General features: G+C 43.3%; 1 protein-coding gene across 1 annotated transcript; it reads right to left on the minus strand.

The window, feature by feature from the left end:
- Positions 1–15,829: 15,829 nt before the first annotated feature.
- On the minus strand, positions 15,830–18,988 carry LOC132463517 (leptin receptor gene-related protein). Its single transcript, XM_060059760.1, has 4 exons — positions 18,832–18,988; positions 18,487–18,562; positions 17,992–18,178; positions 15,830–17,673 (listed from the first exon to the last, which is right to left on the minus strand). The coding sequence occupies exons 1-4, from the start codon at positions 18,845–18,847 to the stop codon at positions 17,557–17,559; spliced, it is 396 nt and encodes a 131-aa protein (XP_059915743.1). The 5' UTR covers positions 18,848–18,988; the 3' UTR covers positions 15,830–17,556.
- Between the last annotated feature and the right edge of the window lie 3,124 nt (positions 18,989–22,112).

Consider the following 22,112-nt stretch of genomic DNA (forward strand, 5'->3'; position numbering starts at 1 on the left):
AGAGAGAGAGAGAGAGAGAGAGAGAGAGAGAGAGAGAGAGAGAGAGAGAGACAGAGAGAGACAGAGTAACAGAGAGAGAGAGAGAGAGAGCGAGAGAGAGAGAGAGAGAGAGAGAGAGAGGGAGAGCGAGCGAGCGAGAGAGAGAGAGAGAGAGAGAGAGAGAGGAGGGAGAGGAGAGGGAGCAGGGAGAGAGAGAGAGAGAGAGAGAGAGAGAGAGAGAGAGAGAGAGCGGAGATGGGTAAACACAAGGCATCTAGTATTGTTTTTTCTTTATTCTTGATTTTGCAAGAGCAAGAGCCAGAGAGTGGTGTGCTGGAGCAGTTTCAGGGAACCACCCCACCCAACGGCTGATGGCTGCTCATCCATTTGAGAACTCTGATACATAATGCATGACATCGCCACCACGCACTCGCGGTGTCTGAATAATAACATGCTGCAGGAGGACTCAGCAGGAGATGCCCTGGAATCCTTCTCTCTGGAGACGTGGGGCAGGGATGTTGGGTCAGATGGGGACTTCTGTTTAAGTGTAGATATATGGGGGGGGATGGGAATGGAAAGGCATGAAAGAGAGGAGAGATGGAGAGCATGGCTGGATGGAATGACGACAGGGGGGGGGGGGGGGGGGGGAGGGCGGGGGTGTAACAATGATCACTGCTTAACAGCACCTACTGCAGGTGGCTTTTCTGGGCGCCTCCAGTAACAAGACAGAGGGTGATGATGGAAGCGGTTCATTGCAGAGTTTATTGGACAATGGGACATGAAGCAGGTTATCTCCCTGAGTGCGTGTTGGCTGGCTTAACCTGAGTGCGTGTTGCTGGCTTAAACCCATCATGTCTCAATGCCAAAAATTGCACTATAAAAACACAAGCACAAGCACTGCTTAAACCAGCCATCACCCCCCCCCCCACACACACACATCAACACACACACATCATCACACAGATCACACACACTCTACAGGGGGCTTATGTGAGACGGAACAAAATATTCATGTTCATCTCTTCAGAAAGTGTACCATCACGGCCCTCCCAACAAAGGAAGTAAGTCTACACATAGCACTTGATTGATGACTCGAGAGACTCTTTGAGGGACCTTTCAAAGTTCATGAATAAGTTTACGTCATTGGGTGTTTTCGTCCCAAAAATGTTGAGAGCACACATTTGTGGGCACCCGTAGTGTCTGGATCCCAGCCGTAACAGCTCTGCTTTACCAGTTCAACCAGAACAGTTAGTCAACACCTTAGCGTTGACTGCCTGTGTTTTCAGCATTGCCAATGTTTTCTTATGAAGTAGAGAGTTGAGTTGCGTTCTCCACCTTGAGTCCCCATCATAGATGTAATGGTAGGACCATAGTCTGAGGAATAACCAGGGTTTCACGTTTAAAGTTATTTCACAACATTACGGGTCAATAAAATAACATATACATCTCCTATAACCTGAACACACAGTAGACTTAGGCCGCATATATTCAGTGTTGTGGGACCCTTCATTTAATCTGCTGTGTTTTGGCTTTTTCAAGGTCAACAGGAGAGACTGTTATCTTTGGGTATCATTTCTTAAAAAGGTTATATGAGATTGCACAATCTTTTGTTATGTTGTTGAAACCCAGCACTTCACCCTGTGTGATCTCCCATTCGTATTATTTAGCTCAGAAGGAAGAACAAATTGCCTGTAGTGCGAATCTGGGTTCAATGCATTGACTCGGGTAAAATTCGGATTATACATACTGCAACTGCACTTGGTTCCAATTCAAGCAAATCGTTAGACAGCTCTTACAATATAGTGCTTATTTCTAACGTCTGTAGTTCATGATATGCTTTAAGGAAGAAAGAGCTATGCACTCAATCCTATATATTGCGTCTTATTGTATGGGACCAGTATAAAGACCATTCAGCCTCTGGCATGAACAGTTGAGAGCCCGCTATTGTGGGAAGAAGGGAGCCTTAATTAAAGGCTTAATAATAATGCATTTCAACACATGTTTTGGGCATCTTTTGTTGCAGTGACCCGTACAAAAGCTACCTTTGTGTGGGAAGCCTCAAGCATTAATGTGTATGACGAAGATGGAGTCAGCCCTCACAGCTGTCCATTGTGTGTGTGTGTGTGTGTGTGTGTGTGTGTGTGTGTGTGTGTGTGTGTGTGTGTGTGTGTGTGTGTGTGTGTGTATGTGTGTGTGTGTGTGTGTGTGTGTGTGTGTGTGTGTGTGTGTGTGTGTGTGTGTGTGTGTGTGTGTGTGTGAGCCATGTGACACAGCCGAGGCTGCCGGACACAGCGTCATGGGTCAATGGGTGCAAGACGGAGCCTGTCCTATGACAGCAACCGACTAGTCTCTAGGGATAAGGCATTGATCTTCCCTGGGGGGAAAGTATTCACTGAGCATGTGAACTTTGCTCGATTCCAACCAGCCCCCCACAAGGAGAAATGGCTGCGGAGAGGTTAGCATCACGGCGTCTTCTCTTGGAAGGATTCACTTGGCTGAGTGAGACAAAAACATACACACGTATATGTTCCCAAACACACAAGTGGTGCACACACACATATGCATCATGCACACGGCCTCATGTGGCCTTCGCTACATGACTGACTGCCTCTACAAACCAATTCACTTTTCAAAGCATCTGCAATAAATATTGAATCAAATATATGCCTGTATAATACTATAATGTAGGATAAAATAGAATACAGATAAATTAAAGTAACACGGTGTAGAATTAAGTGGCGTCTAGTGGAAAGGACCTGCCAAAAATGTAACATAAGATTGATACGTTTTAATTAGTGTGCAATCCCATGAGGATCTGAATGGTTGTGTTTTGATTTGTTTGTGCCCTCAGGTCTCAGGATTTGGACCCCAACAGTCTGTGTTCCTCTCCTCCTCTACTCTAACTCTATCCCACGCACATGTTACCCAGGGATCAGGGGCGGAGCAGTTCACAACATTCACGCTTTGTTTCATATTTTACGGTTTTGGGGTCACCGTTTTTCTGTTCGGTACATGACGTTTTTGGGAAAGGGGATGACCCAAGGTCCTTTAAATTATTTTATATTTAAAAATATATGCATGTATATATATTATAGGGTTCCCTACAAACAAGGTTAAAGTGGCACAGCGCCACCGTCTAACATTTTAAAACAGGGCTGTAGTGACCAAGATATTTAATTTCTGAAAACACAAGTTTTGTTGGAATAACGCTTCTAAAGCAAAACTGCAGTCGAAAAGTGGGGAGGGAAAACTGTGTGAAGGACCGGGAGAGAGAAATGGAGAGAGCTTGTGGGCACTGACAGAGTAGGTGGCATGGAGCCAGTGATAGAAATTTGTGCTCTGTTGTTTTCTGTCATTTTCTCATGGTGACGATGTCAATTCCTCTCCTCCCCCGAGACCAAAGTTCTTTCAGATATTCGATAAATAGCCCTCTATTTCAGGCAGAGGAATGCACTTCATGTTGCCATAGAGTTATATTAGCTGCTGGAATACCAATGCTATCAATCTATCAATGCAGAAGGACCAAAGTGAATTTGTTGCCTATTGTTCATTTAGTCTTCCATTCATTTACATTTTACATGTAGGCTGTTCATTCTGCAAGTGCTGTGTGGAGGAAGCCACTGGCTTTGGGATCAATTCTTGGTCCGAGTCGGGCTCTGTTTCAGCAGAGCTTCAGTGCAGCGCTGGCAGCACTGCGTAGCAGAAGGACAATATAGTGGAAAGATTATATTGCGGTCTTGTTCTGTAAAATGAGAGGAAATGGATGGTACTGCCTCGGCTTTGTGCAGTGCTGAAAGGTATAGCACTGCTTACGTGGTACGGGAGAAAGGACACTTTCACGTATAATAAAGGGGTGCAACCCCATTTGTTTGGGTGCCACCAATATAAAGTGTTCCTCCTGAGCCCTGGCCCTTTATATCTACACTCTGGGCTGGTTCTCTTCCATGGAGGACAGTAGGACACCATGTTGCACCGCCATAGGTCTCTAGGAGCCCAGAGCAGACAAACGGCACCATAAGGAACGTATAAAAAAGATATTGGAAGGAGTTGGGCGAGGTATCCCCATGGCTACGACCCATTTGTGTTTTTTTTTTTTTACTAGTGCTGTTGTTGTTGTGCTAATGAGCGATGCTGTATATGCGCCCTACTTTGGCGTTATGCTGCGTATCCAAGAAGCTTAACCCCTCAAGGAGGCTGCTGGCCAGACGGAGCTCCAGACCTCCACACACACCTCCACACACACCAGGAGCTCCACACATCTTCAAACATGCACACACACACACACCGGGCATTTTACTATGGGGTAAGGGTGGCGGTTCGCAGCTGAGGGGGGTTATGATAAGTGGTGGGCATTATTTATTACAGCCATGATTTGGAGACGTTAGTTGGTATCCAAAACGAAACTATAGCGACAGCACTCCATCCTGTAATGAAAAGCCACCTATTCCGCTGCACATGTGTTTGTGTATTATTTTGTTGACGTTGGACAAAACCGCAACAAACAATCGCGTTCAATGTAACATGACGTTTACTAACTTATCATGACTAAATAACTAAGTACAATTACTAAATCGATCAAAGAACCTCATCCCTTGACACTTGACACAGCTGCTTGGTGCTCATTCTGGAAGTATCTACTGGCACCTCACACAATACAGTACAGGACACCTTACACAATAGAGGCCAGTACAGGACACCTTACACAATACAGTACAGGACACATCACACAATAGAGGCCACCGTAGTCGATGGACAGGAAGGGGTTGCGGTGGATTCAGTTGGTGGCAATCTGCAACCTCACCACTAGTGGCCTCCCCAAAGTTACACACTGGAACTGATAATACATCTATGAAATCACAAAGTTGTCAGTCTGTGTCAGGACGGGAAATCTCTGTTTTGTCTGATTAAGCGCTCTGACCACATCCCATCATGACAAAAACCGCATCCATAAAGAGACTGTAGAAACGTTTGACTCAATTTCAAATCCATGTGGACGATGTGATTTAGCGTATGGAAGTAATACAGACCCGTTAAATTGAGCAAAACAGTGGAAATGCACCAGGCCTACCGAGCTCTGATGGAGATTATGATGTTCAGCAGCGCGAGGGGGTGTGTGCTTAATCCCTGCTTTGTTGTGATTCATGTTATTTTGTGCATGCTTATGTCCTAAAAAGCACCTAAAGTCTGCAATAGTCGTTGCAACAGCGGTGACTGAAAGGTCCAGTCACCGCTGGTCTAGAGGGGTTTAGTGTTGGAACCGGACCGGGGATTGTTCCTCGTGCCCTGCTTTATGGCCATTGACCCATTTCACACAGCTTGGTTTAAAGACAACGTCTGTTGTAAATCTCTCATTAGGTCCAACATAGAGTATGACAATTGTAATAATTGCCTCTTACCAATATTAATTGTCGATATAAGCCTAATGTAATTGATGGAGACCTATTAGAATGTGCTGTAGGTAATATCTATGACATAAATTGAGAGCCCCTATTTAGTGTGGTTTACAAAAATGGCAAAGTCGTCCAACATTGAGTGAAATGTAAGAATATCTGTTTGGACGGCATGTGCCCTATGAGACAGTTTGGCTTAGAACGCGCACACACATGTCCCACACATGCTGAAATAGACACTTAGCTGAACCGTTGATTCTCCGGGTGCAGAACACAGAAACACCACGCCATGGCATCCTGATCTCTAATTTGAAACCTTGCCTCTCTTTCTGCCGTCAATCCTTGACGGCTCAGAGTACGCCTATTGGCTTAGCTATTTCAAATCACGATTGATCCAAAGAAATTGTCCATGAGTTGTACATATTGTTTAATAATCGAATCAACTGCAATAAACTCTCATTCCGATTATAAAAATATATTTTAGGTTACCTCTTGGGTTAACTATTGGGCACAAAGAGTTAGGTATAGAGCATTGGCCGAGCTTGGCAGACAAGATTGAAGGCTTCTTGTTTCAAAAAAATCGTAAGAAACCCTGTTGAACTCAACCTTTGGCGCAAGGTATAAACAGCATGACAGTAGTACAGTGGGGTTAAAGAAAAACCGACTAGTTTTTCCATGGATGATTAACACAAGGAAATGTATGTTCCAGACCTGAGGCTACTTGAAGAAGCCCTTTTTAATGGGCCTACTCGAACAGGATGTGGCTGTTGCTTGTGCAATTCCTTGACTATTTCTGCCAATCCAACAGCCCCTTATTCAATTTGGTACCTTCATGGAACTTTGATATACAAGTACTTTCAAAGTTCTTCCTTGGTCCTGTCTCCTGTCTCAGTGTTACACCTAGAAAGAGAGGGGGTGGCCTCTTTTGTGGCCAATGGCGATCTGTAACAGTAAGCAACAGTAAAGTGAGTATCCTTGGATATATTCTGTTTAACAGCAAGCAGTTAAAAAATTCTGGCTTTGGATATTGACTGAAATGGAGATACAAAGTTTGGACATGATAAATCATGTCCATTTTTGGGAGAAGACTTCTAAACTAAACAAGGCGAAGACTTGATATATTTGATGTCGGCGGGAGTGTGTATAGTTTGGATAGGGACACGGTTTGGGTGAACATTCCAAGATAACAACAGCAGTAGAAAAACAACAAACCAATCTATCTATGCGTTGGTGTCATGATCGGAGTCTCTCGCTATGAAGTGAGATGAAGTGAGCCATTTTGCACAGCGAGAACTTAATTCAGAGCTTTCTTAGATTGAAGGAACAGCAGAAGTATCACTTTTATTTGGGAGTTATAAAGCTTTGGCTGTTGTATTGGGGGACACTTCTTGATGAGTTTCTGGTCGGAGAGTTTGGAAGACTTATCCCAAGAATTCCAAGAAGGCACATATTAGTTGATTAACAAACCCACAGATACATGATGCTTGCACAGTAAACAACAGAACATGAAATAGCAAGTCGCTTGGTTATAGCAAGCAGTTGAGAGTGTGGAGTAGCGATGCAGAATCCACCATACCAGCTACGATGATTAACGATTAACCGGTTTTACTATTAACCGTGCTGCTAAAACGTAAAACAAACTTAAGGGCAGAAATTGCCACGACAAACGTAAAACAAACTTAAGGGCTTAGCTGTGGGCTTAGCTGTGCTGAGTGTTTCTGGTTTCATTCTCAAAATAGGGTATATTGGTACATCCTTTTCATCAACAGTAGCACAGCTAGGACAATTAAACAAACAGAAAACTGCACGTTCGATCTACCGCCCGCACGCGGTAGATCCCAGAATCCCTTGCCCCACACGATTGGGAGGCGAGGGCCCTGCTGGAAGGCTGGGAAGGTGGGATGGCCGGCGTGGGGCGGGGGAGCGCGGCACGTTGAAGGGGAGGGACAACACTTGAACTTCAGTTCACTTTGTGCAAGGAGTGCATCTCGCAGCTTGTGTTCGGCCAAGCGATTGAACAATCAACATCAGTGAGTACTGGCCGGCCGTACGTACTCCTGGTGGAATTGAATTTTCCGTTTTTAAGCAGTTCCATCGACAAAGTGGTGAACTCCCAGCAGCAGCCACTGGAGAGGGGGGGGGGGCGTTGCATTACGTTGTCAAAAGGTCAGCAAGCTGTTGGTGGGCCGAGCTGGTAGACTTCCAGCACAATATCATGGGAACATATTCCGATTTTTTTTATGTTGAGGAGAAAAAATACCATTCAATCTCTAATCAAAGATAACATCAAGTCCTCTACATCCAAGATAAAATATATATCAAAGTAAGGAAATATTTACCGGCCTCTCCACAACCTCAGAGTAACAAAAAGGCTCTCAACAACATCACAGCTTTAGACTCACTGTCCGCAGCTATATCTTCTTAAATCCCTCTTTTATAAGATGGATTGAAACTTTGGCCTTCACTGTGCTTTATTTTCTGCGTTGCCTTTGGTGCAAGGTGCTACAATATTATTAAATATATAGTCATCTCGGCAGAAGGAGATGCACTGGAGTGATATTCTGAGAGCATATACAGTACAGTGCTACTTATGATGGGAAGCAGCCAGCATTACAGAGCAGATGAAGGCTACGTGGTCATCAGGACCATATGGGAAAACTACCATCAAGCCCATGGAATCAAAGTTAAGTTAAGTTAAGTCCTTTAATCATCCCTTTTTAGGGGGAAATTCTTTCTCTGCTTTTGACCCATCCGGGTAGCCGGTGAACACAAACACATGGGGGCACACACATGGGGGCACACCGGCACTACCGGAGCAGTGGGCTTCCGCGGTGCAGCGCCCGGGGAGCAGGGGTTTCAGATGCCTTGCTCAAGGGCACCTCATCCATGGATTTTCTCAGGATTCGAACTGGCCACCCTCCAGTTACCAGTCCAACTCCTTCACCAGTAACCAGTCCAACTCCTTCACCAGTAACCAGTCCAACTCCTTCACCAGTAACCAGTCCAACTCCTTCACCAGTAACCAGTCCAACTCCTTCACCAGTAACCAGTCCAACTCCTTCACCAGTAACTAGTCCAACTCCTTCACCAGTAACCAGTCCAACTCCTTCACCAGTACCAGTCCGTAAGTGAGGCTCGCTTTCCTGTCATTGATCAGGCGAATCCAAGTAATTTGAGTGCATTTTGGTAGGTAGCAGAAACTCTTTCTGTTAAAAGTCTTACTGTGAAGAAGAATATAGTCTGCTCATATGATATGTGGAAGACTGGCGATCTGCTGACATCAGGCAATCGCAAGGGACTTGGGGAAGACTATCTAATTGGTTACAAGCAAGGCATGATGGGTACCAGGAAGCATGGGCCAAAGTTCAATGTTGACTTTTGTCCACTGTTTCTAATTTTTTTCTGCATCCCATCTCCCCCCACCATTGGTTACACCAACCTCCCACGGTTGGTTTTGTCAATAAATGCCTGGGAGAATCCCAATGAGAGTGCAACGACAATGGTGTCGGCCCACATGGAGCTGGTGAATCGCCTGCATAAATGAATAAGATGAACTCTGTGTAGAAACAATACACAGCACTTGCCTGCTTGCAATGAGGCTTGAGGCACATGCTGTAGTCACTCACAGCCACTTACTTACGCAATCTGGAATCTGAGTGATTTGACTCCTTCCTCCTTCCAACAGGACTATCTTTCCTTATCTTAAATTAGCTTAGCTTTTAGATTTACATGACATAAAAACAAGGGGCCTGTTGACCTGCAGTAGAAGAAGTGGGGAGGGTGAACTGTGTGAAAGACCAGGAGGGAGACAGCTTGTGGGCACTAGCAGAGTAGGTGGCATGGAGCCAGTGATGGAAATTTGTGCTCTGTTGTTTTCTGTCATTTACTCATGGTGACGATGTAAATTCTTCTCCTCCCATGAGACCAAAGTTCTTTCGTATGGTCGATAAATAGCCCTCTATTTCTGGCAGAGGAATGCACTTCATGTTGCTTCAATAGATGGATGGATGGATGGATGGTTGGATGGATGGATGGATGGATGGAGAGATGGAGAGATGGAGAGATGGAGAGAGAGAGAGAGAGAGAGAGAGAGAGAGAGAGAGAGAGAGAGAGAGAGAGAGAGAGAGAGAGAGAGAGAGAGAGAGAGAGAGAGAGAGAGAGAGAGAGAGAGAGAGAGATAGATAGATAGATTATATATCTCTCAAATATGCTCAGTTGTGTCAGTCAAATCCCTTTGTTATAACAGCACCACGCCAGCAGGGGCCTGGGGGGCTGAATGTGAGGCCCCTAATAGGGGTCACTCAGTGCTGACAGCTTTGCTTCAGGTCAACCCCCAGGAGGACGCTTTCGGTTAAATAGGCAGTGAGAAATGGTGTTGAACATTCATCTCTTTGGTCATCGTGATGATGTTGATGATGGCGAGATAACAGAAAGATCGAGGAGCATTGCTTTAAATAAAAAGGCACTGGACTACAAGTGTCTGGGGTGCTTGAACACACACACATTATGCTTTGACAAACAGCGCCAGTACATGTTCATCAAACACACTCTCACACACACACATACACACAGACACACAAACACATGCACACGCAAAGTAGTGCCTCTGTTCCTCACCAGCTAACCTTTAAATAAGAGAATGGACCACTTTGCCAGGAGCTCAACATTCATCACAGAGATCCGATACGTTGGGTACACAAGCAGACAAAAGCGAGTGTGTTATTCAGAGTAAATGTGAAGCAGGTGATTTACTCTACACTAGTGAGAAAAACCGACAATCTGAAACTACATGTGATCAACCCATATGATGCACAGCTTACCGATCCGCTTCACCCTGACCTTCACAACACCAATCCCTAAGCCCTAGCACACTATCTCTAACACTTCAAGACAAGTCAATCGCTACTGGAAACCCAGTCAGTTCGCTGCCGGCAAAACCGATGATGACTGACTGTAGAACAGTCGATACAAAATGTAATCCCAGCCCAACGTGGAATGAGATGGAGATGGAGATTGGATGGATGCCAATTGTTGTTGAATGGCATCGGTTGTATTTAATACAAATCAACGGACCCTTGTCTAGTTGTCCCCAACCATGTGATCTACCCAGCTTCAGAAAATGTTCCAAATTTTTTTTGGATAGGAAAATGGGAAAAAGGTCTCCGTTTTGGAAGCATAAGAGCACTGGAATGTGGGTTATTGTGTTTACTAATGGTTTTTGGTCATTGTTCAGTAATTCATCATCAATTCATTATGGGGAAAATGAATCATGTAGGCCTACTGTACTGAATGAATCATGTTTTTTTTGTTGGCAATCCTCAGTCCTATTGAGAGGACAGAGAAGCGCTGAAGTAGCCTAGCTTGGGATGTGAATGACTAAACAATTTAATTTTCTATTTTTCTGCTTGAACCGTTCTGTCCCTAATACCTACAGTGTTTAATTATCCTATAATCGTACAGGCCAAAAATTATATTAAATAAATAATATATATGCAATGCATCATAAAAAAATTACTCTAACAAAATGCAATAATAATAAGTTATCTTTATCTTATCTAATGCGCGTACCATTGCGAGTCCCTTTAAATGATAGCGGAGCGACAGCAAGCGAGCACATCAAAAAGAAAGCTCTAGCGCTTCATACATGCATGTAGGGGTTCAGGTCAGACAACGTGACATGGCCACAAAAAACAACATATCTCACAATTCTTACAATTTGTTTAGTTTTTCTTCGGTGCGTACCATCAGGCCTGGACAAAATTGTAGTGAAAGTGAGCGAACTGAATATTGTAAATAGAACCTATTTGTGATATTACTCTTCATTAATATATATTATTCAGTTTGGGTCATAGTGTTGTATGTATACATATTTACTGTGCATTGTTTACACAGTATAAACAAATATACTCGCTTATATTTAATCTGTGCATGATTGTAATAAAATCCTTTCACGATTCATTACTAAACGATGATAAAAAAAATCTTAGTAGGCCTACCAACACAATCGGTATTTAACATTCCATACTAATATTATTTTTTTGGTGGTTATTGCGATGTGACGTCGCGATACACGCCCTACCGCGATACAAGCCCTATTATTATGATCTGACACTGGGAAGTCCATAGCGTGAAGCCTGCTTTTTAAAAACTTCAGATACATATAAGAAGTGTCTTCGTATAGACTATAGCAATTATGGGCTTGGGCTCGTTAATTTGGCTCTTATCATTTGCACGACGGTGTGTTTGCAATAAATTTATATCTGAAGTCATTGTCCAGTGCAGGAAGAGGGCCAAAACGTAGGCTACAGCACTCCTGCAAGTGGACATCACATAACGTTACACACTGACCTCATGTGACAAACAAGTCACACACATGGACACATGACCATCATTCATATTTTAAATGGACGGCGAAATATAGAGAGAACACAGACGACCTTCCACATAACCCATCACTGCCGAATACTCGACCATAGATAATAGATACATTTAATTAGAAAGACGAGGAACTTCTGTTCCAACCCAAACGAGAACTCCTTTCTGTGTCTAAACTCCATAAGAATATTCATATCTGGATTGAATTCCTAGTTCCGCGAATGACTGAATAACACTCAATAGGCAGAATACCGCTTAAAAAGTCTTACGTGTGTCCGATTCCCGGGGAGTAGCGGGTGGTTCGGACTGCTACCGTACGCTCGTGTGGCTTATCCCGGGCCGGCTTCCGTTTCGGTATTTATCCGGTGTCTGGTCTGCGTTCCGGGGTTTCTATCCCCGACCCATCCCTGGATATCGATCGAATGGCTGAACAGCGACGAAGAGATCCTCTATTTACCAATAGCCGTGAGTGAGTACTCACTGGATCTGCAGCCAGACTCTCTCGTTCCCTCCCTCTCTCTCCCTCTTTCTCTCCCCCTTTCTCTCTCTCTCTCTCGCTCTCTCTCTCTCGCTCTCTCTCGCTCTCTCTCGCTCTCTCTCGCTCTCTCTCGCTCTCTCTCGCTCTCTCTCGCTCTCTCTCGCTCTACCAACTCCACTTGACTTAGCTACTATCGATATAATTTGATTGTAAAGGACGTCACCCGGAATGCATTCACAGAAGACCTGTTCGTTTATGATTCATGATTTATATTATAAATATATGGATATCTTTCCATCTATCTTAAACAAAGAACAGTCGACATAGAGCAGTGGCTAAGGCTCAGTTCCCCATCGAAGGGACTATGTTTATATAATGCTTGCTCAGAAAATGTGCATAGCCATACAATTTAGAGATTGCATTAGTCTCTCCATGAGATATTAAGCTTATTTTTTGTTTGTTATGATTCTGATTCTGATTTCTGAATACGCCGCAGACTCGCAGCCCATGTGGTGGCGTGAGCCAACTCCTCGTGCTCTGACCCTGGTCCTGGTCCTGGTTCTGACCCTGGTCCGTCCTGACCCTGGTCCTGACCCTGGTCCTGACCCTGACCCTGGTCCTGGTCCTGACCCTGGTCCTGGTCCTGGTCCTGACCCTGACCCTGGTCCTGGTCCTGACCCTGACCCTGGTCCTGGTCCTGACCCTGGTCCTGACCCTGGTCCTGGTCCGTCCTGACCCTGTTCTTTGCTTGTTGGAAAGCTACTTAAGCTCGATGTATAGATGTCCCTGTAAATTGTTAAACTTCGGAATGGTTGAAGTCAGCGTTTCACCCTCATTGACTCCCATTATAAAGAGAAGCTCGCTGAGCACCTGCAACAGTGGTTATTGGTTGTTGGCTTTCCAAAACGTTCAAGGTATGTTGTAAATGAAGCACGGATACCAAGTTTGAGTTTTGTTTCATGGCTAGCTGTTTAGGTTTCACAATGAGTTATAGCACTCCTGTGGTCTTACTTTGAGGAATAGAGCACTGTTCTGAAATATTTGCAATTCTTTGCAATGGGCTTGGTTTGTCACCTGCAACACTGAAGGGGGAGATGATTACCGAAAAGCAGGCAGAAAAATATTAATAAAAAGGAACATGAAAGAATGATGATAGATGATAAGATGATAATGATATGGCTGAACAGTTGAGTAAAACATCCTACATTTAGGATGATGCGTGCCTTAAAATACAGAGTTAAACTGCCCACGTGATGCATCCTTCCGCTTTTCTAAACTACCAAACTAAAAACAGTGGCAGTTAGACGTCTAACTGCCAAGGCCCCAGGATTTATGTTGGTGTGGAATATTTTCCATTTTCAGCTGTTTGATTTGTGTCTTTCAATGTTTGTCTGTTTGATTGTGTTACACAGTATGCATGTGTGTATGTGTGTATGTATGTGTGTGTGTGTGTGTGTGTGTGTGTGTGTGTGTGTGTGTGTGTGTGTGTGTGTGTGTGTGTGTGTGTGTGTGAGTCTGTGTGTGTGAGTCTCTGTTTGTGTGTGTGTGTGGTGTGTGAGTCTGTGTGTGTGTGTGTGTGTGTGTGTGTGTGTGTGTGTGTGTGTGTGTGTGTGTGTGTGTGTGTGTTTTTGCGTGTTTGTGTGTGAGTCTGTATGTGTGTGTGTGTGTGTGTGTGTGTGTGTGTGTGTGTGTGTGTGTGTGTGTGTGTGTGTGTGTGTGTGTGTGTTGCATATGACATCACTGGGCAATTGGGCAGTGGGGTATGTGTGTTGCAGATGTGTATACTATATACATCAAGGGCTGGATATATTTTAAGTAGTGCTGGGGTGCATTGTGTGGTGAGTGAGTGTGTGTGTGTGCGTGTGTTTGTGTATGTGCGTGTTAGTGTTATCTTAGCAACACATGATCAATGTGTTGCACAGCATTGTGTGCAGTAGAAGGATGTTGTAGTGCTGTGTTGTGTTGCACTGGGAAGTTTTCAGAGCTCTACTCACCGGCCAATTCTGGAAAATGTGATGACTTCTCTGTTGCCAGGCAACGGCCGTCCTGGAACAGAGATGAATGAACGTCCCTGAGCTCTGTTCTCATGCTACCATCATCTTCCTCGCTCTTCATTTTGTCTTTGCAGTCAGAGACAGAATTAAGAGTGACCCCCCCCCCCCCCCTCTACGCCATCAAAAACGACACCCTTTAAGTGTGTTTTAACTGGAGGGGGAACACACGTTTCTCTGTGTGTTCCCCCTCAAGGCCTTATTCACATTCATCAATCATGTATGCATATTCATATATTTAGCAGTGGTCTGTTTCAGAACATATAAATAAAATTGAGGAACTAATTTCTTGGTCCACATAGTGGACAAATAAAAGTAAATTACACTTTATCCTTAACATACTGACAAACATGAGGATTTTTTTCCAAAGGGATATAGGCAGCATCAATATAAACCTCCTCCATACCCATCAACGAGGAGTTCACCCTGGAGGGAGGCTGGGGGCCTCCTCTCTCTCCACAGCCTCCCCCATCAGACATCCTCCTGAGCATCCGCCTGACGCACACACACACATTCACTGATCCTTTCATGTTTCAGTCAGCTCAAGGGTTTTGGGAAGCAGTTGGTGGAACCCTCAACCCCCAGACGCTCTGAACTGAGGAGCCTGGATTCTGCACTGGGGTGGGGGTCCCTTCCACAACTCTACTGTGACTACAGGCATAAGCAGTGTCCAGCAGTGTACGCTCCACTGCTCCTAATAGCATGATTTTTCTCCTCCAACACCAAATACATCCAACATTTCACTTGAGGTATCATTATAAAGGGCTTCTATGTTCAGCGATCCCGCTGGTCAGACTCAGTACATCCAGTAATATTGTGGATTAGTAGCAGCACCAACAGATTAACCATATAACAAATCTGTAATGTGAGTCTTTACACACATTCTCTTTTGGATTTATCTACTTCAAACTCTCACACACGTTCCGCCTCACACACACGTAATATATAGAACATATGTACAAAGAAATAGAACCAGACAGGGCTATTATGTTTGCTTTCTGGTGCAATTCTTTATTCCACAATGAACTACTAACCTCTGTATATGTCGCACTGCACACGAATCAATGAATCCTTTTATAAGCGTTTCCCAAAAGGCTTGTATGAAAAAAAAAAGAAAAAAAAAAGGAAAAGGGAGTGGAAGGGGGGACCGGAGTTGGAAGAAATACAGAAAACCTGGTCCCCAATTTGCATGTGTTTAATACTGCAGTGCTGTGTCTGAATTATTCATCACTCGGTTCGTACCTGTGCCTTTGTAAGTCAATGTATAGAGGTGCCCTGGCTGCCCCCTCGCTCCCTCAGTCTCTGGGCCAGATGGGTAAAGTCAGCCCTGCTACCTTGCTCCTATACTTTCCAGGGAGGATCTTTACAGCACATTACCGCTTCTGGGCCCATGTGTCTGAGATCGAGAGTGGCTCAAGCGCTGAGGTGGAGATCTGCTTTAAGGAAGTCACATGGGGCAAGGCCTTATTATGTTTCCACAGCCCTGCGTTGAGATACTATACGAAAGGGAGGTTTGAAATCGCTTGTGATACAATCGAAGTGAGAAAAACACATAGTCGTGAAAGTATTTATTTATTAGTGATAATGTGCTGGGGATAATACTTCCCCAGCACCAAAGGTAGTGTCTCAAAGTGCAGCGATTCAAGCAACAGATTATAATAAGGCTGCATACCTTTACCGTGTATGTAGTCCTTACCCCTGTGGTGAAGTCTAGGAAGGTTTTAGCCAATACATTGAGATTCAGCAGTTAGCAATATTTACAGTAGAAAAAAAAGATATACATTGATATAAAGGAGAAATATGATCGCTTTTACGTCAGATCGTTTCACTCACAAGATAAACTTAACATTAGACAAATGCACTGGAGTTGATGCGGCTGACAGGTGAATTGACTTCCAAGTTTTCTCCCTCTCTCACACACACACACACACACACACACACACACACACACAAAATTGATAGGCACTGATAAATGTGTTTATAAAAATTTGTATATGATAGGAAATGTTTGAATAACAAATGTTTACATTCACATCACTTTCATGTACGAAGGCATAAATTCAAATTCAACAATGACTTCCGCTTGGTGTCTGCAGGGTTGTATATACAGGTTTGTTATTTAACTGCCATGTAGGATTAATCTGACATCAATTTATAGTTTCTGCTTTCACTCTTGGCAGTCCCATGTGTGTGTGTGTGTGTGTGTGTGTGTGTGTGTGTGAGTGTGTGTGTGTGTGCGTGTGTGACACTGAACAGAACAGCGACACACAGCGCCACTTCTGAATTTAATTTATTTTGGTATTACAACCTTGTATAATCTTTGGCTAATATGCGATGTAAACATATGCTTCATGGTATAAAATTAATTTAAGCAAATCCTCTTTCACATACGGTCCGGTTTAGCTGATTTTATGTGATTAACTGACATAAAAATCAGATTCTGCTGTGCTAGGGTTGCACTGACGTTGGACTCTGCTGTCCGTCTGAATATGGGGCTAAGGATCTTCTATAAGCTTTATCGCCATTAAAGAAAAAACTAGAGCAATGTCAATATTAAAATGATTCCGCAGTACTCCAATATAAAGATTTCCTATTAATTTCTACCGAATCTGGCATCCTCCTGTAAAAGACATTTTGTTTCCAGAAAGGCACTTAGAACCATATTATCATTCTAATAAAAATAGAGAAATTTCATATAGAGCTATATTGAGAAATCTGGAAATAGCATAAATGTTTTTGTTCTGATGACCTCCCTCTCTGCCTTGGTTTAAACTTCTCTGTAGGAAGGTGACAGGTGGGCGGGGGAGATCGACTATATTTGGTGCTTTGGATATCGCTTTAACTATGACCCTTTCTATCAGTGGTGCATCTCGATAGGAGGCAGAGCATTGTTTAGGCAGATATATGTGAAGGTGGGATTTAAATATAGGGGGAAAGATGTGTAAATATAGATAAAAACAAAAGACAGAACGAAAAAATGTACAGTTACATTAGAGTTTGACCTCTGGGGACCAGTAGAGTCAAGGCACAGAAACAAGGGGACAGAGAGGTCTTTAACTTCTGGTACCCTTACGTAAATTTTTTTGAAACATTACATAATCAACTTCTTGGTAACATGCCTTTTCGATTCCACATTATAGGCACCAGGATCACCACTCAATAGGGCAGCAGACCTTTTGCCTTTAGTCTATACATACATCCAACAATCCACACCTCACTCTGTAAATCCGGTGGTACATGCAGCTTGAGGCCCCCCCGTCCTGGGGGAATGGACTAGACCACTCTACCACTGCTCCCAGCTGAAGTCGTCCCCACCTCCGAACACCACAAAGAAACCCAGGATTGTGAGGAAGATGACAGAGTTGCCGGCCATCACCAGACCACAAGCGCCCCACTGGATCTGTGACCGAAGCATTGGGAGAGGAAGTCTTAAAGGAGGCACTTAATATACCACATACACAAACACCCACACACCTGTATAAAGTACTGGAAAGTCATATTTATGTAAAAGTACAGATATCTTAGTTGAAAGTGACTCTGGTTAGTAAATGTTGAAGTTAGTTCATGTTGGTTAAAGTTAATACTGTAGTGAGGTAAAAGTGAGGGTTAGGGTTAGGTTACAGATACTCCATAAGACAACATCAGTGCTAGTTCAGTTACTTCACACACACAGCAGATGAAAACACATTAAAAAAAATTGTTTAATGTTTGTGTGTACCGTTTCTTTGCGTGCCAGGATCATTGGAAGGCCAAAGGCTGACACCACAATACCAGTAGTGAAGAAGTACGCCAGCTCCCTGCAGGCGTTGCTGGCAGAGTCGGTGTCCTCACTCAGCCTCTTGGCGATGAACGTTGGGATGGGGCTCAGCACGTAGAAGAGCAACACAAACAGCGGCCAGTACACCCTGGAAACAAACGAAAAACAATCAGAATCACTTTCGTTACATCTTATAAATTACAAGAACACAAGTACACAAGACTAAAATTCTTAGGCTTGGTTCCTCAACAGCCAGATAGAAGCAACAACGCATGATAAAGTAAATAAAAAGATGTAAAAATAAGTAAGCAAATAAGTAAAAAGTAAATAATAAATGATAAGTAAAACAGGACAATAAAGTCAAATCCCGTCCAGAATGCATGAATAAAAAGACAAACATAGCGAGGCAATTCATACTCAATAACATAATAATTACTTATACAATAACACACTCACCCGTATTGTTCCAACGCACAGCCCAGCAGCAGAAAGGTGAGCCCGATGGCTCCACTGAAGGACAGACCTACTAGTGCTGGAGACAACAGAGGCCACATAACATATGTCCATGGTCAGTGCACACACTTTGTTAAGATACATCGTAATCGTACATCGTAGGAAAGTGGTGAATTGTAAATATGGAAAGGCTTGAACTGTTTAATCAACGACACAACACAATACAACACAACAACACAAATAAGAAACCAGATAATGTGGGGACATGTAGCGTAGCAAGGCGCTGTATCACTGACAATATGTGTATATATAGTCGTAGTTATTAGCTCATATATTTGGAAGGCATACCTTTAACACCAGCCATTACAATATGTTTTTACTTCAAGATCCCTTCAATGCTTTGTTGGTAGATGTCTTGGTTTCAGTCTCCGTTTTTAACTTGGTGAACTTCTCTCTTCCGGGTCCTTCCAAAGGGTTTTCTTTTCCTTTCATCGGATGACTTCCTTAAAGGGACAGTCACCCACTTTTACCTTGGCCTTAAAGATCTCATATCATGCTTTATTAGGGTTAATAATTGCATTCGGGGGTACCGGGTAGGATGACCAGATGTCCCGCTTTGTGCGGGACAGTCACGCATTTCCATTACTTTGTACACGTCCCGCAAATTGAGACTTGTCCCGCATTGTTATTGACAGTCAGACTCGATTTTTGAAATACGTGTTTAATAATCAGGCATTTATCAAATAGCCGTGTGCGGAGACAGCAGTAAGGGCTGTCATCAGGGGGCGGGGCGGGCTGTTTGATAATGTCAGTCAAACTTGGAGGCGGAAGCAGGTTAAGGACACGCCCACAAACAAGAAACAATGCAAATCAAGTCAGAACGTCATGCAGCCCTCGGTAGTTATGGATTTCATGATTATTTTCCTTGATTCAGTTCGCGTCGCTCAGTTCGCCAAGAAGAATCGTTCAGAATCGTTCGTTCGTTCGTTCAGTTGCGTTCCGGTAGCGGTGAATCGAATCATGGAATGCACGCTTCTCAGCCGAGTCAGTCAGACTCAGCTCCTCCCTCGTTTTCATTCTCAAACGATCGTGGAAATCGATCATTCATCAATAAACACAACATTACAACTTTAACCAAACGCAGCGGGATGGGGGATGTAGTTGATTATTGGATGTTTAACATATCAGCAGTGTTGGGGAGTAACGGAATACATGTAGCGGCGTTACATATTCAGAATACAAATTATAGCTAACTGTATTCCGTTACAGTTACAATTTAAATAGTTGGTATTTAGAATACAGTTGCATTGTTGAAGTCGATGGATTACATGAAGATACTTCTGTTTCAGCAGTTTTTTTGTGCTTTCACACCAACTGTGTGTGTGCGCACTAAACGAGTTTGGTCCCTTGGTTCGGTACATTTGCGTTGGCGTGAATGCAAACACCGCACTTCGATGTGAACCAAATCAGCCGGCCGAGACCTCCCTGAACAGCTGGTCTCGGTTCGCTTCCAAACTAACCCTGGTACGGTTCGCTTGAGATGTGAAAGCGAACGCACCTCGGTTCGATCCAGTTCTACAAAGCATATTTTGGACGTAACAGGCACCCAGAATTATTGTTTGATTAGCGGTAACTCCAAGACTAGGGTTAAGGTCGGACCGTCTGGGAATTTGACACCCACATAAAACGTATGCTGGTAAACACACATAAAAATGCAGATGCATTAAACACATTCAGCACCAGGATGAGGGAGAAGGAGTTCGGTCCACTACCGCCCCAGACGTTTTTGTCCAATGATTGAACGATCTTTTCTCTCTCTCTCCCTGTCTCTCTCCCTGTCTGTCTGTCTCTCTCTCTCTCTCTCTCTCTCTCTCTCTCTCTCTCTCTCTCTCTCTCTCTCTCTCTCTCTCTCTCTCTCTCTCTCTCTCTCTCTCTCTCTCTCTCTCTCTCTATTTTCTAGGCAACACCTATGCACTTAGCTCAGTGTTTTTTTTTTTATTTGTAATAGCAAATATCTTTCACATGAACATACCCTTATAGTCTTTGTTCCACTACAGCAAATTACATAAAATAGTGCACTTTCAGGGAGACTTGGGCCTAAAACATTCAGCCAGTTTGAACAGAAGAACACACCAGAATTTGATGCCGCATTCCTACACTTCTAAAATGCAATTCAATGTGGAAGTAATCCAAGTATTCAGAATACAATACTTTTTTTTTACATTCTGGGTTTTGGCATGGCTGGCCATAGTAGGATTCATCATTTGGCCTCCCGAGTAGTCCATCTGCTGCGATTAGTTGAACGCTTTGTGCGTGTGTCGGCAGATTCACAACCCCAAGAAGTTGTAAACATTGAAACATTGCGGGTAGAATTCTGCACTTTAGCACCGCCGGCAGCACAATCTGACGTCACACTATTACAGAAGTAAAGTTTGAGCGCAAACAAGCTGTTTCACTTACTTATTGAGGGGCGACCTCGTGAGAGCGAATACTGCCCCTGGCTCCGACTTAGATTTTTCTAGCTTAGCAAACGTAAAACATGTAGCCTATACATACAAAGCAAAGCGAAGAGTCTAAAAAGTGTTCAGTATTGTTATGTGATTGCGCCCTTACTCCATGTACTATGGTAGTAGGCTACCAGTATTATTATATGTTATATATTATATGTTGTTGTTGAATGACTGAGCGGCAGCCAGTCGTGTATTCTGTATGCTCTTCTGAACGTTGAATAAATATGCTGTAAGGCTAAAGTGAATACTATTCATTCTACTTATACTCCACCACGCCAGCAACAAGGAGTCATCGCTTCATCCAAGCTTTACAAAAAGCGTGATATCACCCCTTTAACATAAGCGTATACAATATTAAAAACTAATTTCGAAGCTGTTCAACATTTCTCTCCATCCTTTACTTATATAAACAACAGCCAACTATATCTACTAACACACGGAGCATGGTTAAAAAAAGTACTTTGTTACATGTCTTGGTAGTTTTTATGAAAGCAAGATATCTGTTTGAACATTCAGGGAATTATCACATGACCTGAATTGAAGACAACACAAATAATCCATTGACTGCTCAGTGAATCCCCATTTCTATTTCTATGTACAGCCAATCTTCTGTTGTTATATTAATTGCGTTGTTGTTTTTAAATCAATAACACTTGCATTGATGTCGATTTTATGGCAGTGACAATATTATATATCTATTATTTTAAAAACAAATGTTTTACGAACTCTAACCTTTGCTGGAAAGTTCAATATTGTGCGCCCTCTTTGCTGAGACAAGCTAGCGAGCAGAACTTAAATCTGGAGCTTGCTGGGTTTACCCACAAAATAAAGAAAAACATGGTGAAAACATATCATTTTCACAATGATTGGGAGGAAGAGTTCTTTTTTACTAATGTGAATGACAAGTTTGTGTGTTATATCTTATTTGCAAGCACAATGTGGAGCGACATTTCATTACATGTCACAATATGTCACAAAACTACCCACCTGGCAGTGCCCTATATTGGCAGAAAAGGCCTGTTTGTCAAGTAGCCCTTCGTGCGACTCAGTATCCTTGAAGTACTTCAAAAAGGTTGGTGACCCGTTATAGATGGTTGTCCCCATGCATAAAGACGAGCC

Source organism: Gadus macrocephalus, chromosome 8, assembly GCF_031168955.1.
Source record: "Gadus macrocephalus chromosome 8, ASM3116895v1".
Lineage (NCBI taxonomy): Eukaryota > Metazoa > Chordata > Actinopteri > Gadiformes > Gadidae > Gadus > Gadus macrocephalus.